At 43.6% G+C, this 18,576-nt stretch overlaps 1 protein-coding gene across 3 annotated transcripts in view; it reads left to right on the forward strand.

Moving 5' to 3' along the window:
* Nucleotides 1–17,816, forward strand: part of atp2c1 (ATPase secretory pathway Ca2+ transporting 1) — a 41,052-nt gene extending 23,236 nt beyond the window's left edge. For all 3 annotated transcript variants that reach the window (XM_038976705.1, XM_038976706.1, XM_038976707.1), the window contains 17 exons: nucleotides 6,181–6,247; nucleotides 6,933–7,057; nucleotides 7,159–7,256; nucleotides 7,457–7,552; nucleotides 7,746–7,835; nucleotides 8,727–8,831; nucleotides 9,002–9,158; nucleotides 9,274–9,444; nucleotides 9,776–9,873; nucleotides 10,549–10,599; nucleotides 11,216–11,382; nucleotides 11,539–11,607; nucleotides 11,700–11,816; nucleotides 12,279–12,426; nucleotides 14,810–14,905; nucleotides 15,029–15,170; nucleotides 15,585–17,816. In XM_038976705.1, coding sequence (XP_038832633.1) covers nucleotides 6,181–6,247; nucleotides 6,933–7,057; nucleotides 7,159–7,256; nucleotides 7,457–7,552; nucleotides 7,746–7,835; nucleotides 8,727–8,831; nucleotides 9,002–9,158; nucleotides 9,274–9,444; nucleotides 9,776–9,873; nucleotides 10,549–10,599; nucleotides 11,216–11,382; nucleotides 11,539–11,607; nucleotides 11,700–11,816; nucleotides 12,279–12,426; nucleotides 14,810–14,905; nucleotides 15,029–15,170; nucleotides 15,585–15,718 — 1,931 coding nt within the window. In that variant the 3' untranslated portion in view covers nucleotides 15,719–17,816. The remainder of the gene's footprint in view (nucleotides 1–6,180; nucleotides 6,248–6,932; nucleotides 7,058–7,158; nucleotides 7,257–7,456; nucleotides 7,553–7,745; nucleotides 7,836–8,726; nucleotides 8,832–9,001; nucleotides 9,159–9,273; nucleotides 9,445–9,775; nucleotides 9,874–10,548; nucleotides 10,600–11,215; nucleotides 11,383–11,538; nucleotides 11,608–11,699; nucleotides 11,817–12,278; nucleotides 12,427–14,809; nucleotides 14,906–15,028; nucleotides 15,171–15,584) is intronic.
* The last annotated feature ends 760 nt before the right edge of the window (nucleotides 17,817–18,576 follow it).

Raw genomic sequence — 18,576 nt, forward strand, 5'->3', positions numbered from 1 at the left:
AATGTGCACATGTTCTCGTGGTCCTGAATGGCTCAGTAGGTAGAGCATGGCGCTTGCAACGCCATGATTGGTGGGTTCGATTCCCAGGAAACACCCATATGTAAAATGTATCCACGCATGACTGTAAGTCGCTTTGGATACTCAGTGTCTGCTAAATGGCATGTACAGTTGTGTGTGTGTGTGTGTGTATGTATATATATGTATGTGTGTGTATATATACAGTGGGGCAAAAAAGTATTTAGTCAGCCACCAATTGTGCAAGTTCTCCCACTTAAAAAGATGAGAGAGGCCTGTAATTTTCATCATAGGTACACTTCAACTATGACAGACAAAATGAGGGGGAAAAAATCCAGAAAATCACATTGTAGGATTTTTTATGAATTTATTTGCAAAATATGGTGGAAAATAAGTATTTGGTCACCTACAAACAAGCAAGATTTCTGGCTCTCACAGACCTGTAACTTCTTCTTTAAGAGGCTCCTCTGTCCTCCACTCGTTACCTGTATTAATGGCACCTGTTTGAACTTGTTATCAGTATAAAAGACACCTGTCCACAACCTCAAACAGTCACACTCCAAACTCCACTATGGCCAAGACCCAAAGAGCTGTCAAAGGACACCAGAAACAAAATTGTAGACCTGCACCAGGCTGGGAAGACTGAATATGCAATAGGTAAGCAGCTTGGTTTGAAGAAATCAACTGTGGGAGCAATTATTAGGAAATGGAAGACATACAAGACCACTGATAATCTCCCTCGATCTGGGGCTCCACGCAAGATCTCACCCCGTGGGGTCAAAATGATCACAAGAACGGTGAGCAAAAATCCCAGAACCACACGGGCGGGACCTAGTGAATGACCTGCAGAGAGCTGGGACCAAAGTAACAAAGCCTACCATCAGTAACACACTACACCGCCAGGGACTCAAATCCTGCAGTGCCAGACGTGTCCCCCTGCTTAAGCCAGTACATGTCCAGGCCCGTCTGAAGTTTGCTAGAGAGCATTTGGATGATCCAGAAGAAGATTGGGAGAATGCCATATGGTCAGATGAAACCAAAATATAACTTTTTGGTAAAAACTCAACTTGTTGTGTTTGGAGGACAAAGAATGCTGAGTTGCATCCAAAGAACACCATACCTACTGTGAAGCATGGGGGTGGAAACATCATGATCAATGATCCCAAACACACCGCCCGGGCAACGAAGGAGTGGCTTCGTAAGAAGCATTTCAAGGTCCTGGAGTGGCCTAGCCAGTCTCCAGATCTCAACCCCATAGAAAATCTTTGGAGGGAGTTGAAAGTCCGTGTTGCCCAGCAACAGCCCCAAAACAGGAGATCTGCATGGAGGAATGGGTCAAAATACCAGCAACAGTGTGTGAAAACCTTGTGAAGACTTACAGAAAACGTTTGACCTCTGTCATTGCCAACAAAGGGTATATAACAAAGTATTGAGAAACTTTTGTTATTGACCAAATACCTATTTTCCACCATAATTTGCAAATAAATTCATAAAAAATCCTACAATGTGATTTTCTGGATTTTTTTCTCTCATTTTGTCTGTCATAGTTGAAGTGTACCTATGATGAAAATTACAGGCCTCATCTTTTTAAGTGGGAGAACTTACACAATTGGTGGCTGACTAAATACTTTTTTGCCCCACTGTATATATGTATATATACTGCTCCAAGCCAGTTGAAGTCAGAAGTTTACATACACCTTAGCCAAATACATTTTAACTCAGTTTTCTCACAATTCCTGACATTTAATCTGAGTAAAAATTCCCTATTTTAGGTCAGTTAGGATCACCACTTTATTTTAAGAATGTGAAATGTCAAAATAATAGTAGAGAGCATGATTTTATTTCAGCTTTTATTTATTTCATCACATTCCCAGTGGGTCAGAAGTTGACAGACTCAATTAGTATTTGGTAGCATTGCCTTTAAATCGTTTAACTTGGGTCAAACGTTTCGGGTAGCCTTCCACAAGCTTCCCACAATGTTGGGTGAATTTTGGCCCATTCCTCCTGACAGAACTGCTGTAACTGAGTCAAGTTTGTAGGCCTTCTTGCTCGCACACGCTTTTTCAGTTCTGTCCACAAGTTTTCTATGGGATTGAGGTCAGGGCTCTGTGATGGCCACTCCAATACCTTGACTTTGTTGTCCTTAAGCCATTTTGCCACAACTTTGGAAGTATGCTTGGGGTCATTGTCCATTTGGAAGACCTATTTGCAACCAAGCTTTAACTTCCTGACTGATGTCTTGATGTTGCTTCAATATATCCACATACTTTTCCTTCCTCAATATGCAATCTATTTTGTGAAGTGCACCAGTCCCTCCTGCAGCAAAGCACCCCCACAACATGATGCTGCCACCCCCGTGCTTCATGGTTTGGATGGTGTTCTTCGGCTTGCAAGCCTCCCCTTTTTCCTCCAAACATAACAATGGTCATTATTGCCAAACAGTTCTGCTTTTGTTTCATCAGACCAGCGGATATTTCTCCAAAAAGTACGATCTTTGTCCCCATGTGCAGTTTTTTATGGTGGTTTTGGAGCAGTGGCTTCTTCCTTGCTGAGCGGCCTTTCATGTTATGTCGATATATGACTCGTTTTACTGTGGATATAGATACCTTTGTACGTGTTTACTCCAGCATCTTCACAAGGTCCTTTGCTGTTTTTCTGGGATTGATTTGCACTTTTCGCACCAAAGTATGTTAATCTCTAGGAGACAGAACGCGTCTCCTTCCTGAGCGGTATGACGGCTAGGTGGTCCCATGGTGTTTATACTTGCGTACTATTGTTTGTACAGATGAACGTGGTACCTTCAGGCGTTTGGAAATTGCTTCCAAGGATGAACCAGACTTGTGGAGGTCTACAATTTTTTGTTCTGAGGTCTTGGCTGATTTCTTTTGATTTTCCCATGATGTCAAGCAAAGAGGCACTGAGTTTGAAGGTAGGCCTTGAAATACATCCACAGGTACACCTCTAATTGACTCAGGCTAATTGACATAATTTATCAGAATCTTCTAAAGCATGACATAATTTACTGGAATGTTCCAAGCTGTTTAAAGGCACAGTCAACTTACTGTATGTAAACTTCTGACCCACTGGAATTGTGATACAATGAATTATAAGTGAAATAATCTGTCTGTAAACAATTGTTGGAAAAATGACTTGTGTCATGCACAAAGTAGATGTCCTAACCGACTTGCCAAAACTATAGTTTGTTAACAAGAAATTTGTGGAGTGGTTGAGAAACGAGTTTTAATGACACCAACCTAAGTGTATGTAAACTTCCGACTTCAACTGTATATACTGCTCCAAGCCAGTTTATACTGTGTAAATATACTGCTCCAAGCCAGTTTATACTGTGTGTATATATACTACTCCAAGCCAGTTTATACTGTGTGTATATATACTGCTCCAAGCCAGTTTATACTGTGTGTATATATACTGCTCCAAGCCAGTTTATACTGTGTGTATATATACTGCTCCAAGCCAGTTTATACTGTGTGTATATATACTGCTCCAAGCCAGTTTATACTGTGTATATATACTGCTCCAAGCCAGTTTATACTGTGTATATATACTGCTCCAAGCCAGTTTATTCTGTCTATATATACTGCTCCAAGCCAGTTTATACTGTGTATATATACTGCTCCAAGCCAGTTTATACTGTGTATATATATACTGCTCCAAGCCAGTTTATACTGTGTATATATATACTGCTCCAAGCCAGTTTATACTGTGTATATATATACTGCTCCAAGCCAGTTTATACTGTGTATATATACTGCTCCAAGCCAGTTTATACTGTGTGTATATATACTACTCCAAGCCAGTTTATACTGTCTATATATACTGCTCCAAGCCAGTTTATACTGTGTATATATACTGCTCCAAGCCAGTTTATACTGTGTATATATATACTGCTCCAAGCCAGTTTATACTGTGTATATATATACTGCTCCAAGCCAGTTTATACTGTGTGTATATATACTACTCCAAGCCAGTTTATACTGTGTATATATATACTGCTCCAAGCCAGTTTATACTGTGTATATATATACTGCTCCAAGCCAGTTTATACTGTGTATATATATACTGCTCCAAGCCAGTTTATACTGTGTATATATATACTGCTCCAAGCCAGTTTATACTGTGTATATATATACTGCTCCAAGCCAGTTTATACTGTGTGTATATATACTACTCCAAGCCAGTTTATACTGTCTATATATACTGCTCCAAGCCAGTTTATACTGTGTATATATATACTGCTCCAAGCCAGTTTATACTGTGTATATATATACTGCTCCAAGCCAGTTTATACTGTGTATATATATACTGCTCCAAGCCAGTTTATACTGTGTATATATATACTGCTCCAAGCCAGTTTATACTGTGTATATATACTGCTCCAAGCCAGTTTATACTGTATATACAGGTATATTGTATACTCAGAGTTCCCCCCCAAAGAATGTAAGACGGGCAGTGCGCCACCTTCCCGGGCTGGCAGCGCCACTATATAATCATAAAAATATATAATGAATTATATATTTTTTTTACTTATTTATCATTTAAGGCATTTTTTTTGCTCTAGATTGCATGAAATGGCAGTTACAGGTGTTGAAAAACTCAGCAACACCACCTTGTTAAAAAATCCTGGGGAGAACCCTGAGACTGTTAATGCTCCCAGCCAGTTAATCATGTGTGTATATATATATTTGTGTGTGTGGTCACTTAGAAATGTCCTTGTTTTGTCCATTTAAAATTGATCAGAAATACAGTCTAGACATTGTTAATGTTGTAAATGACTATTGTAGCTGGAAACGGCAGATTTTTATATTTTTTTATGGAGTATCTACATAGGCGTACAGAGGCCCATTATCAGCAACCATCACTCCTGTGTTCCAATGGCACGTTGTGTTAGCTAATCCAAGTTTATCATTTTAAAAGGCTAATTGATCATTAGGAAACCTTTGGCAATTATGTTAGCACAGCTGAAAACTGTTGTGCTCATTTAAAGAAGCAATACAACTGGCCTTCTTTAGACTAGTTGAGTATCTGGAGCATCAGCATTTGTGGGTTTGATTACAGGCTCAAAATGACCAGAAACAAATAACTTTCTTCTGAAACTCGTCAGTCTCTATTATTGTTCATTTAAATAGTACCTGCAAAAGACCATCTCAACGTCAACAGTGAAGAGGTGACTCTGGGATGCTGGCCTTCTAGGCAGAGTTGCAAAGAAAAAGAAAAGATTAAGCTGGGCAAAAGAACACAGACACTGGACAGAGGAACTCTGCCTAGAAGGCCAGCATCCCGAAGTCGCCTCTTCACTGTTGACGTTGAGACTGGTGTTTTGCGGGTACTATTTAATGAAGCTGCCAGTTGAGGACTTGTGAGGCGCCTGTTTCTCAAACTAGACACTCTAATGTACTTGTCCTCTTGCTCGGTTGTGCACCGGGGCCTCCCACTCCTCTTTCTATTCTGGTTAGAGCCAGTTTGCTCTGTTCAGTGAAGGGAGTAGTACACAGCGTTGTACGAGAACTTCAGTTTCTTGGAAATTTCTCGCATGGAATAGCCTTCATTTCTCAGAACAAGAATAGACTGATGAGTTTCAGAAGAAAGTTATTTGTTTCTGGTCATTTTGAGCCTGTAATCAAACCCACAAATGCTGATGCTCCAGATACTCAACTAGTCTAAAGAAGGCCAGTTGTATTGCTTCTTTAATCAGCACAACAGTTTTCAGCTGTGCTAACATAATTGCAAAATGGTTTTCTAATGATCAATTAGCCTTTTTAAAATGATAAACTTGGATTAGCTAACACAATGTGCCATTGGAATACAGGAGTGATGGTTGCTGATAATGGGCCTCTGTACGCCTATTCCATAAAAAATCTGCCGTTTCCAGCTACAATAGTCATTTACAACATTAACAAGGTCTAGAAGGTCTTTCAAAAAGGACATTTCTAAGTGAGCCCAAACTTTTGAACGGTACTGTATCTATAGTTAATGCTCCCAGCCAGTTAATGTTGTCTATATAGTGTTAATGCTGTCTATATAGTGGTAATGCTGTCTATATAGTGGTAATGCTGTCTATATAGTGGTAATGCTGTCTATATAGTGGTAATGCTCCCAGCCAGTACATGGCTAACCACCACTAATGAGTGTTGCCATGGGTTTCAGGGGTGATCATGCTGGTTGGTTGGCTCCAGGGGAAACACTTATTAGACATGTTCACCATCGGTGTCAGGTAAGCCCCATTTTGTATGTTCCATATATGCAAATAGTACAGTGCTTTGTATAAATTATGTGTTGCCGTTGTTTCTGTCATTGTCAACATATCCCAATATATGGGCATATTCTCTACCATAGACGTCTAATCCAACAACACAGTATGTTTAGTGTTCCCCAGGGCAGAATGCCATGTGAAAGATCTTTTGATAACACGAATTCATTCAGTGTGACATCTGAGTAGTTTAGCAGAGCATAATGGGGGATTTGATGGTTGTTGTCACGTGCCTGGTTACGGAGGTGAGCGCAGTAGTGTAAGGGTTCAGATTACACTTCCTGTCATGTCAGTCATTTTGTTATTTTTTAAGTAAAGGAAACCCTGTAATACAATCACACAATTGGGGTCACGTCATTGTGGTGATTTTAGCAAGACAGTGTTTTCTCTTTCACAAGAGATCAGAGATTGTATCGTTCCTCATCACTTCTTTGCACCGTCAGTACCTCGGGGTGTGCAGCTAACCTTGTTAACCTGTATTTACATTACAGTGAAAGTGTTCTTTTCTCACACCTGGAAGGTGAAGTGAGGTGTTGTGAATAAAGTTGGTAGGAATGCCAATGTACACACACACTGTGCACTCTCTTCAAGTAAAGACTTAGCGGTTTTCCGCTCTCGTCTCCTCCCTCTTCCTCCCCTCTAACCCCAGCCTGGCGGTGGCAGCCATCCCTGAGGGTCTACCCATCGTGGTGACGGTCACCTTGGCCCTCGGTGTGATGAGGATGGTCAAGAAGAGGGCCATTGTCAAGAAGCTGCCCATCGTGGAGACACTTGGTAGGGTCTGGCGGAGGTAGCCGAGCTCTGCCTTTAACACTCAGTTTGGTGTGTGTATGTGTCTAGTTTAATTTGACCCGATCACTTCCTCCATCATCCAGGCTGCTGCAACGTCATCTGCTCAGACAAGACGGGGACTCTGACCAAGAACGAGATGACCGTCACTCACCTGTTCACCGCCGATGGACTACATGTTGAGGTACACAGTGTGTGAGGCTAGTTCCTCATGCCTAGTTTAGGACTGTTATTTAGTCATCTGGCAAGGTCTTTACCGTAAATGAGAATGTGTTCAAAGTCAATTTATCTTGTGAAATGAGGGTTTACATCAAAAATATTTTTGTGGGATGTTTGTTGATCTTCATTGTTTTGCTGTGTCCTCCATGTTGTCCTCTCTGCCAGGTGACGGGCGTGGGTTACAATGGAGCCGGGGAGGTGTTACTGCACGGGGAGGAGATCCACGGCTTCTCAAACACCTCCGTCAGCAAGATTGTAGAGGTGAGAAACTGGGACAGATACGTGGTCATTGGGGTAAATCTCAATACTCTGAAGTGACGACTTGGTCTGCACTCATTTAATAACGCCGGAGAGACACCGAACATGTGGTGAACTGTCCCTCTACGACGGCATGGGTAAAGGATCTGGGCTAGCATCTGATGTCATAACCGCCTGTCCTTCTGCTCTCTGATAGGCTGGTTGCATATGCAATGACGCTGTCATCAGGAACAACACCCTGATGGGACGCCCCACTGAGGGGGCCCTCATCGCCCTGGCCATGAAGGTATACATACATACATACATACATACATACATGTATATACACATTTCATTGCTAGCCGATGCCGTTAGCGCCCTGGCCACAAAACAGTAAACACACACAAGCGTTATGTGTGTCTGTGAGAGCCCTTCAGATTATTAACACACGGGTTATATGTGTGTCTGTGACCCCTTCAGATTATTAACATACAGGGGTTATGTGTGTGTCTGTGACCCCTTCAGATTATTCACACACAGGGGTTATATGTGTGTCTGTGAGAGCCCTTCAGATTATTAACACACAGGGGTTATATGCTGTGTTGTCTCTCTTGTCGTGACGTGTGTTTTGTCCTATATATATATATATTTTTTAAAATCTTAGCCCCCGTTCCGCAGGATGCCTTTTGCATTCTGGTAGGCCGTCATTGTAAATAAGAATTTGTTCTTAACTGACTTGCCTAGTTAAATAAAGGTTAAATGTAAATAAATATGTGTGTCTGTGAGACCCCTTCAGATTATTTACACAGTATCACAGACAAAAACAGTAGACTAGCAGGACCAAGTCTCATGCCCTGTGGGAGCGACTGCCTTGGTAACAGTGTGTGACTTGACAACGCTGGCGTAATTACAATTGGAGATTGGAACTCGTGTTTGTGTGCATATGTATGTGGGTGAGACACTTCCAGACTCGGTTCGATGACTGTGTGTCACCAACAAGAATACACACTCCTACGGGTGTGACTAGAAAACGAACCAGTCCCCAGAGGGAGAAACTATCACACGCTCACTCTCTCTGGCGCGCACACACACACACACACACACACACACACACACACACACACACACACACACACACACACACACACACACACACAAAGATGAACAGAAGCCGGTCACCAAAGTATGTTCCCTGCAGATGGGTCTTGAAGGGCAGCAGCAGGAGTATGTACGTCTGGAGGAAAACCCTTTCAGTTCAGAACAGAAGTGGATGGCCGTCCGCTGTGTCCACCGCACTCAGCAGGTCAGTCAGTCCAGAGCACCAACACCCTTACTCCTTTCCACATTCACTGTTTCTTCTACGTAACATGGACACAGCGAAGAGACATTCTATCTGTAGTAGTGTTGTCCTATGAGGTTCAGTGTGATGAATGTGTCATGGTGTTTTCTGTCCTTGGTGATGTGTTACCTCAGGACCAGCCAGGTGTGTATTACATGAAGGGGGCTTATGAGCAGGTCATCCGCTTCTGTAGCTACTACCACAGCAAAGGTGCAACACTACCTCTCAACCACCAGCAGAGGGAGCTCTACCAGCAGCAGAAGAGTTACATGGGATCCTCGGGCCTCAGAGGTAAAGGGAGGTTGGTGGAAGTGGCCAGTGTCATTGGCCCGATTCCAAGTAAAGCCCTACCTTTTTTCCTTCGAGGATTGCTAAAGTAACAACAATGTCTTGTTTTCCGGCGCAGTTCTGGCTTTTGCGTCGGGTTCGGAGATGGGCAACCTGTCGTTCCTGGGCCTGGTGGGCATCATCGATCCGCCCAGGTCAGGGGTCAAAGAGGCTGTGGGGACGCTCATCAGCTCAGGAGTGGCCATCAAGATGATCACTGGAGACTCCCAGGAGACCGCTGTGTCCATAGGTGAGGCGCGCTTGTTTTCCTCTCTATCTTCATCTCTCTCTCCCTCTTGTAACTTGTAATCTCCCCCCACTTGTAACTTGTAATCTCCCTTTTGTAATCTCCCCCCACTTGTAACTTGTAATCTCCCCCCACTTGTAACTTGTAATCTCCCCCCACGTGTAACTTGTAATCTCCCCCCACTTGTAACTTGTAATCTCCCTTTTGTAATCTCCCCCCACTTGTAACTTGTAATCTCCCTCTTGCAACCTCAGAGATACATTTTTAGCAAAAACGTATGATGAAATGGGGATGCAATATCTGACCGTGCGTGTGTGTCCTTGTGTGTCCTCAGCGGGCCGTCTGGGAATCTACACCAAGGGCTCCCAGTCTCTGTCTGGAGAGGAGGTGGACCAGATGGACCTCCAACAGCTGTCTCAGATGGTGCCCAGGGTAGGAACATATCAACACACGCAGGCTCTAATACACTGTGACTTTCTCTGACTCACAATCCTTATTCTTTAAATAATACAGAGTGTACCGTCTTCACATAGTAATTGTCCTAAGTGGACAAATAAAGTTGTTGGAATTGAATTGAATACCTTCATTACGTTCACATGTACGTTGTAAATGTGCATCAAGGAACAGAGAAACCCACGTGCTGCTCTTGCTGATCAAAGAACAGAGAAACCCACGTGCTGCTCTTGCTGATCAAAGAACAGAGAAACCCACGTGCTGCTCTTGCTGATCAAAGAACAGAGAAACCCACGTGCTGCTCTTGCTGATCAAAGAACAGAGAAACCCACGTGCTGCTCTTGCTGATCAAAGAACAGAGAAACCCACGTGCTGCTCTTGCTGATATCACTTATTTGTGTTAAAGCTTACATGTCGCCCACTTGGCCTTCGTCAGAGCTTTTATTAAATGTGAACATCATCCTTATCAAGCTGTAAAACACTCAAACACAGGGCTGGGTGAACAGGGTGATGTCTAACAGGGCTGGGTGAACAGGGTGATGTCTAACAGGGCTGGGTGAACAGGGTGATGTCTAACAGGGCTGGGTGAACAGGGTGTTGTCTAACAGGGCTGGGTGAACAGGGTGATGTCTAACAGGGTGATGTCTCCTCCAGATCGTGGTGTTCTACCGGGCCAGCCCCAGACACAAACTGAAGATAGTCAAGGTGAGAACCCAGCCAAGTGTCAGCCAGTTGGCATGAGATGATGTGTGAATGCCCGTTCTGTGTAGGCAGAGCCTGGCCTGGCAACATGTGGCTCCAAAGCCCTGGGAAGTCTCTAGAAACTCCCACCGCAATTTGTGACATTCAGTCACGGGGAAGTGTCTACAGCAGGGGTGTCAAACTCATTCCACGGAGGGCCGAGTGTCTGCAGGTTTTTGGTTTTTCCTTTCAATAAAGCCCTAGACAACCAGGTGTGGGGAGTTCCTAACTAATTAGTGATGTTAATTCATCAATCAAGTACAAGGGAGGAGCGAAAACCCGCAGACACTCGGCCCTCCGTGGAATGAGTTTGACACCTGTGGTCTACAGTATACCTGGTGGTTTTCCAGTCACTAGTGTTACGAGTGCTAGTGAAGAAAATGAAAATCACACAATTATTAGAAAATACACTCCATCATTTCAGATCCCTTTAATCTAAAGGAATGAGTTCAATCAAGATCAGGGAACTCGATTCATTAACTAAAAACTGTTGTTCTTTCAGGAGTTTAATTCATGACTATAATGTGGATTTATTACAAGGGTTGACTGTTCTATCTCCGCGCTCCCTCTCTCATTCCAGTCTCTCCAGAACATTGGTGCTGTGGTGGCGATGACGGGTGATGGTGTGAATGATGCCGTAGCGCTGAAAGCAGCAGACATCGGTGTTGCCATGGGCCAGACTGGCACTGACGTTTGTAAAGAGGCAGCAGACATGATCCTAGTGGATGATGACTTCCAGACCATCTTGTGAGGAAACTTTTAGAAACAGTTTGCAGTAACACTTTATACTGTTACCCAGTTTGCTAATTCTTTTGGGCTTCAAAGCCGTCATGATTTCTAGAAATGTGTCTTTGCTAGGATAGCAAAATGAGTTAATATTTCTGTCATTCTGTTTGGTCCTAGGTCTGCCATCGAGGAAGGGAAAGGCATTTACAACAACATTAGAAACTTTGTCCGCTTCCAGCTGAGCACGTGAGTGATGGACAGCTACCTTTTTGATAAAGAGATTCCTTGAAACAATGCTGTATGGGCCACTTTCTTATAAATATTATTGTGTTTCCTAGGAGCATTGCAGCGCTCACCCTCATCTCCCTGGCAACGCTGATGAACTTCCCCAACCCTCTGAACGCCATGCAGATCCTGTGGATCAACATCATCATGGACGGACCTCCCGCTCAGAGGTGACACTACACAACGCATTATGGGAACTGTATTCTTTTGTCATGAAAATGGTCTGCTCTGTTTCACAAGATTTTATATAATAATAATTTAAGAATTTGGTGGGTGATTATATCTGTCCTGTTTCACACATGTACAAGTGTGTATTATACGCATTTGTGTGAAATGGAAATTTATTTTTTGCATATCCCAACGCTCGGAGAGTGGGGTCACGGCCAGGGTCAGCCATTAATAACGGTAACCCTGGAGCAATTAGGACATATCGACAGATTTTTTTTTGTCAGCTTGGGGACTCAAACTAGTGAGCTTTCGCTTACTGGCCCAAATCTCTAACCGCTAGGCTACCTGCTGCTTTCATATTTAAATCCACCAGATTTAAAGTCACAATTACTGATGCTTTGTGTAAAAATAGTTTGTGGTAATTACCGTAGATGGAAATCCATGTAATCCTCTGTCATCCTTAGTCTGGGAGTGGAGCCAGTGGATAAGGATGTCATCCGGAAGCCTCCGAGGAATGTACGGGACAGCATCCTCACACGCAGTCTGTTAGTCAAGGTGCTGGTGTCGGCACTCGTCATCGTATGCGGCACCCTGTTCGTCTTCTGGAGAGAGGCAAGTAGTTGTAGTCATAGTAGTGTTCTTGATCATTCAGGGAAGCATGAAAGCAAGCAAACTTCTATCAAATCACTATTATGACTGGCCTGTTACAATCACTATTATGACTGGCCTGTTACAATCACTATTATGACTGGCCTGTTACAATCAGGAGTATTATGACTGGCCTGTTACAATCAGGAGTATTAAGACTGGCCTGTTACAATCAGGAGTATTATGACTGGCCTGTTACAATCAGGAGTATTAAGACTGGCCTGTTACAATCAGGAGTATTAAGACTGGCCTGTTACAATCAGGAGTATTAAGACTGGCCTGTTACAATCAGGAGTATTAAGACTGGCCTGTTACAATCAGGAGTATTATGACTGGCCTGTTACAATCAGGAGTATTATGACTGGCCTGTTACAATCAGGAGTATTATGACTGGCCTGTTACAATCAGGAGTATTAAGACTGGCCTGTTACAATCAGGAGTATTATGACTGGCCTGTTACAATCAGGAGTATTAAGACTGGCCTGTTACAATCAGGAGTATTATGACTGGCCTGTTACAATCAGGAGTATTATGACTGGCCTGTTACAATCAGGAGTATTGTGACTGGCCTGTGACGAGCAGGAGTATTGTGACTGGCCTGTGACGAGCAGGAGTATTGTGACTGGCCTGTGACGAGCAGGAGTATTGTGACTGGCCTGTGACGAGCAGTAGTATTGTGACTGGCCTGTGACGAGCAGTAGTATTGTGACTGGCCTGTGACGAGCAGTAGTATTGTGACTGGCCTGTGACGAGCAGTAGTATTGTGACTGGCCTGTGACGAGCAGTAGTATTGTGACTGGCCTGTGACGAGCAGTAGTATTGTGACTGGCCTGTGACGAGCAGTAGTATTGTGACTGGCCTGTGACGAGCAGTAGTATTGTGACTGGCCTGTGACGAGCAGTAGTATTGTGACTGGCCTGTGACGAGCAGTAGTATTGTGACTGGCCTGTGACGAGCAGTAGTATTGTGACTGGCCTGTGACGAGCAGTAGTATTGTGACTGGCCTGTGACGAGCAGTAGTATTGTGACTGGCCTGTGACGAGCAGTAGTATTGTGACTGGCCTGTGACGAGCAGTAGTATTGTGACTGGCCTGTGACGAGCAGTAGTATTGTGACTGGCCTGTGACGAGCAGTAGTATTGTGACTGGCCTGTGACGAGCAGTAGTATTGTGACTGGCCTGTGACGAGCAGTAGTATTGTGACTGGCCTGTGACGAGCAGTAGTATTGTGACTGGCCTGTGACGAGCAGTAGTATTGCTTTTGCTTTTGTTTTTGTGGTCATAAGATATGTTTTTTTTCTCCGGGACATTGTTGCCTTCTTTGATAATATGGCTGATGTTTGTTTATTGGTCTGCTGTGTACTGTGATGACGCGGTCTGCTGTGTACTGTCATGACGCGGTCTGCTGTGTACTGTCATGACGCGGTCTGCTGTGTACTGTCATGACGCGGTCTGCTGTGTACTGTGATGACGCGGTCTGCTGTGTACTGTGATGACGCGGTCTGCTGTGTACTGTGATGACGCGGTCTGCTGTGTACTGTGATGACGCGGTCTGCTGTGTACTGTCATGACGCGGTCTGCTGTGTACTGTCATGACGCGGTCTGCTGTGTACTGTGATGACGCGGTCTGCTGTGTACTGTGATGACGCGGTCTGCTGTGTACTGTCATGACGCGGTCTGCTGTGTACTGTCATGACGCGGTCTGCTGTGTACTGTGATGACGCGGTCTGCTGTGTACTGTGATGACGCGGTCTACTGTGTACTGTGATGACGCGGTCTGCTGTGTACTGTCATGACGCGGTCTGCTGTGTACTGTCATGACGCGGTCTGCTGTGTACTGTCATGACGCGGTCTGCTGTGTACTGTCATGACGCGGTCTGCTGTGTACTGTCATGACGCGGTCTGCTGTGTACTGTCATGACGCGGTCTGCTGTGTACTGTCATGACGCGGTCTGCTGTGTACTGTCATGACGCGGTCTGCTGTGTACTGTCATGACGCGGTCTGCTGTGTACTGTCATGACGCGGTCTGCTGTGTACTGTCATGACGCGGTCTGCTGTGTACTGTCATGACGCGGTCTGCTGTGTACTGTCATGACGCGGTCTGCTGTGTACTGTCATGACGCGGTCTGCTGTGTACTGTCATGACGCGGTCTGCTGTGTACTGTCATGACGCGGTCTGCTGATATACTTTTGATGTGGAATGTGTGTTTTCAGATAAATAAAATCGTGAACCCAAGAAATAAAACGCACTGATCACATTTAATAGTGAATCCAAGCCAATCCCTACCTATTTCCTGTATCAGTTGACTTGTATTTCCATCACGGTGTTTGTATCTCCTCCTCTCAGCTTCAGGACAATCTGATCACTCCCAGAGACACCACCATGACCTTCACCTGCTTTGTGTTCTTCGACATGTTCAACGCCCTCAGCTCACGCTCACAGGTGGGTGCACTGCTGTGCCCTGTACAGGATGAAGGATCTGAGAGATTAGTGGACAGAAACATGTCACCTAGGACCTGTTGTTGATTCATGATGACGGTCTCTGTTTCTCTATCTCTCTGTCAGACTCGTATGGTCCATGAGATGGGCCTGTGCAGTAACAAGATGTTCTGCTACGCGGTGCTGGGTTCCATCATGGGCCAGCTGGCGGTCATCTACTTCCCTCCACTGCAGAGTGTCTTCCAGACAGAGAGCCTTAGCATCTTTGGTAAGAAAGACATGTTAGCCCACTGAGCTAAAGATTAAACCTAAGCCTTCAGGGCCCGTATTCATAAAGCGTCTCAGAATAGGAGTTCTGATCTAGGATCAGTTTAGCCTTTTAGATCAGAATCATTTGGAGGGTGCTTATATTTGTCCTGTTACGCACGAGTGAAATGGAAACCATTGTACAGCGCCCCTGGGAGCAAATTAGTTAAGTGACTTGCTCAATTCAAACCAGCGACCTTTCGGTTACTGGCCCAACGCTCTAACCTCGGCAACCTGCTGCGTAATGAATGGACGGGGGAGGAGGGGTTGATCCCCACATCAGCTCTCCTGTTCTGAGACGGACCCTGGTCTGTTAGTGATGGAGGGAATGGTTTATATGTGCTATAGTAACAGTCCATCTCTTCTTCCCTTCCAGACCTGCTGTTCCTGGTGGGCCTCACTTCCTCTGTCTGCGTGGTCTCTGAGGCCATAAAGTGGGTGGAGAGGTGGAGAGCGGTGAGGGAGAGGAGAACCACAGTGGCTGAAGAAGACTCCTTCCACGATGTATGACGCACGTTGCGTTCTGTGTGACAGAGTAGATAGGGGAGAGGAGGGGGCTGGGCTGGGTTGTTTGTGGGTGGGGGGTACATGTAGATGGGATGCAATGGTTATTTGGTCTGAACACAGGGACTGGAGAGAGACCTCAAACAGTTGTTGTCCCTCGCTGGTATTCACTGTTCAGTCATGGACTGGAAGTGGGCGAGGAGGATCTCAACCTTACAGTGCCCCCCTGCCCTCCACCTCTCCCCTGCGAGAAGCATTGGCGTGCTGCTTTCAGACTGTACCATCCTCCAGGAACTCAGGAGGGGATTTATTTATGAGACATTGTAACTGTTGTTCATGTGGCAACTATTCATGTCTATGGTGTCGTGATCTGAGAGGACAATGTTACTGCTCGTAGATCAGCTACTCACGTCTAGGTATTAAGACCAATTAAGGACAGCATAATTGTTCGTAGATCAACTATTCATGTCTTGGGGTTCATGAACATAAACGGAATTTTGTAACTGTTCTTATTCGTCACCACCTTGCTTCGAGTGCAGGTAGCTAACCATAGCTTTGTGGAAGTCTAGAGATGTTACTTTCATGCATTCCAGCTTTTCATGCTCGTAGCAATCTCACCATCAACTTTGAACCAATTAAGGATTGATAATTGTGAGCATACTTTTGTTTTGGTATAGACTTTAGGAAGAGTTGACCACTAAACCTTGTTATTTTGGTGGTTTAATATAATACATTTTCTTCAGATAAGTTTGGTTTGGTTTTTCTCACAGATTAGGACTGATGGCCTTCATTTGGCGTTTCATTTAATTCCACTCTGGCTATCTATTTAGTTGCCCCTGGAGACACTGTGTTTTGGACCATCACTCCGCGGTTTATGTTGCCAGTGATCAAGCAGTACTATACAGTTAATTGTATCCCGGTCCCCACCCTCCCAGCCACGGTCTGCCTCCCCAACATCCTTCACTTGCCCTGTATCAAACCTACATTATTTTTCCCATTTGGGGAATTAACTGTTTGCCTTGAATGAAAGGCACAGAGATATTTGGTCCAGTGCTGTCAACATTTTATTTTTCCTGTGTTTTATATATATTTTCACACTATGAGGTTGGAATAGTACTGTGAAATTATGATAATGCCCTTTTAGTGTAAGAGCTGTTTGAAAAATGTCAGCCTGTTTTGGTGGAATGGAGTTTTGGCCTGCCTGATGACATGCCAGTAATAGCTGGTTTTCAGTTCCCCCCTCCCCACTCAGCCACTCCTAGACAGTCATAGCAACATTTTTGCTTGAGGAAATTCCTCTTGCTAAGAAGATATTTTAGTTTGTTTTTGACCGCTTTTTGATTGAAGAAAGTCACTTTAAGGTACTTATTTGTTACCCAGAAATGATTTGATATTGAGATAAAAACAGCCGCAATGGGTCTTTTAATATTCTGCCTCTATTTTACACACTGTAAATTAAGTGCAAATATTTATCTCCATGACAACCATTTACTGTACATTCACTGTTCATATACATTTTGCCTGTGTTTTGGGTCAAAAGTGGCCATTTTTAAGCACATTTTTCTCTTCCTGCTCTTTCCAGAAGCCTCTGAGGCCTTGTTTTGGTACAGCTAGACATACCTGGGTTGTATTTCACAATGCAGAATCACTCAATTAACAAGCTTGTTTTGATAATCATTTACATTAAATATAATCGAATTCCCAGGTTTATAAAGACAGGTTCAGTTGATAATGGGTTATTTTAGTCATACCCATTCCAGGTTTATTTCTTTATGAACCAGGAGATGGAGTTGTTTCAGCATTTTTAGGACAGGGAGCTAATTCATTGATGTTGCTTTCCGAATGAGTTTTTGTCTGTGCTATGGATATGGCAACAGAAGTCCTCTACCTACAGCAGCACCTAGCGGGTGCAGGCTAACATCGCCAGCTCTTTCTATTAGACATGTTCTTTATTTTCCAGGAGATTATACTCTCTGCTTTGGTCCATTTGACAGGCCAAATCAGCTACAATTCTTTTTTATTTATGATTTGTTGTGTGTGTTGCACAGCTGAAGACAGTACTCTGTTGTGATGGTATGAGAATAAATCTGTACATTAATGAATATTTGAAGTGTGTTTTAACTGGGTGGAGGGTTTGTGTCATATGTTTTCACTGTAACTGACACCGATTCTGAAAATCTCCTTTTTGCTCAGAAAATTACAATATCTGTTTGTTTTTTTCAGTTTAAGATTTCCATATAAAATATACTGCCAAAGCAGAGATAGACTTCAGTGTGTATACCCAATAATTCTCAAGAACAGCTGGTTTAAATGTTATTTTTCATTTAGATAAAATATTTCCAGAGCAGCAGTAATGTAACAGTAACAATACATGGGATTTATAGAGCTATTTTCAAAGACCGAAATACTCTTTACAGCAGACAGCAAAGAAATAAAAACAAATTTAACAAAGTCAAACTTATCATAAGCTTTTTATATATTATAAACGTTTCTGTCTTTATCATTTTATAAAATCTACATCTATCTTTTATAAACTTTGTTTTTAGCATTAACTATAAAATATGTCAATGACAGCCATAAAATGTACTCAAATAAAAGGCAGGTCTGGTGGGGGATGGGTGTGCCTCAACCAGTGGCAAAGTAGCCTGAGACACACCAATGGTCTCAAAAAACACCTCAAGCTGCACTGACCTTGGAGCCTAAGGAACAGAGCAAGATAATGAGAATCAATTTGAGAATCAACAGCAGTATGTTTCAATATAGTTTATACTATATCATACACAAGGATACATACAGCTAGACACTGCATCAGGTAACTGTTCTGCAGCACTTCAACCATGCTGCTGGTCAGGTTCTTGCCTTCC

Source organism: Salvelinus namaycush, chromosome 37 (genome assembly GCF_016432855.1).
Source record: "Salvelinus namaycush isolate Seneca chromosome 37, SaNama_1.0, whole genome shotgun sequence".
NCBI classification, from domain to species: domain Eukaryota; kingdom Metazoa; phylum Chordata; class Actinopteri; order Salmoniformes; family Salmonidae; genus Salvelinus; species Salvelinus namaycush.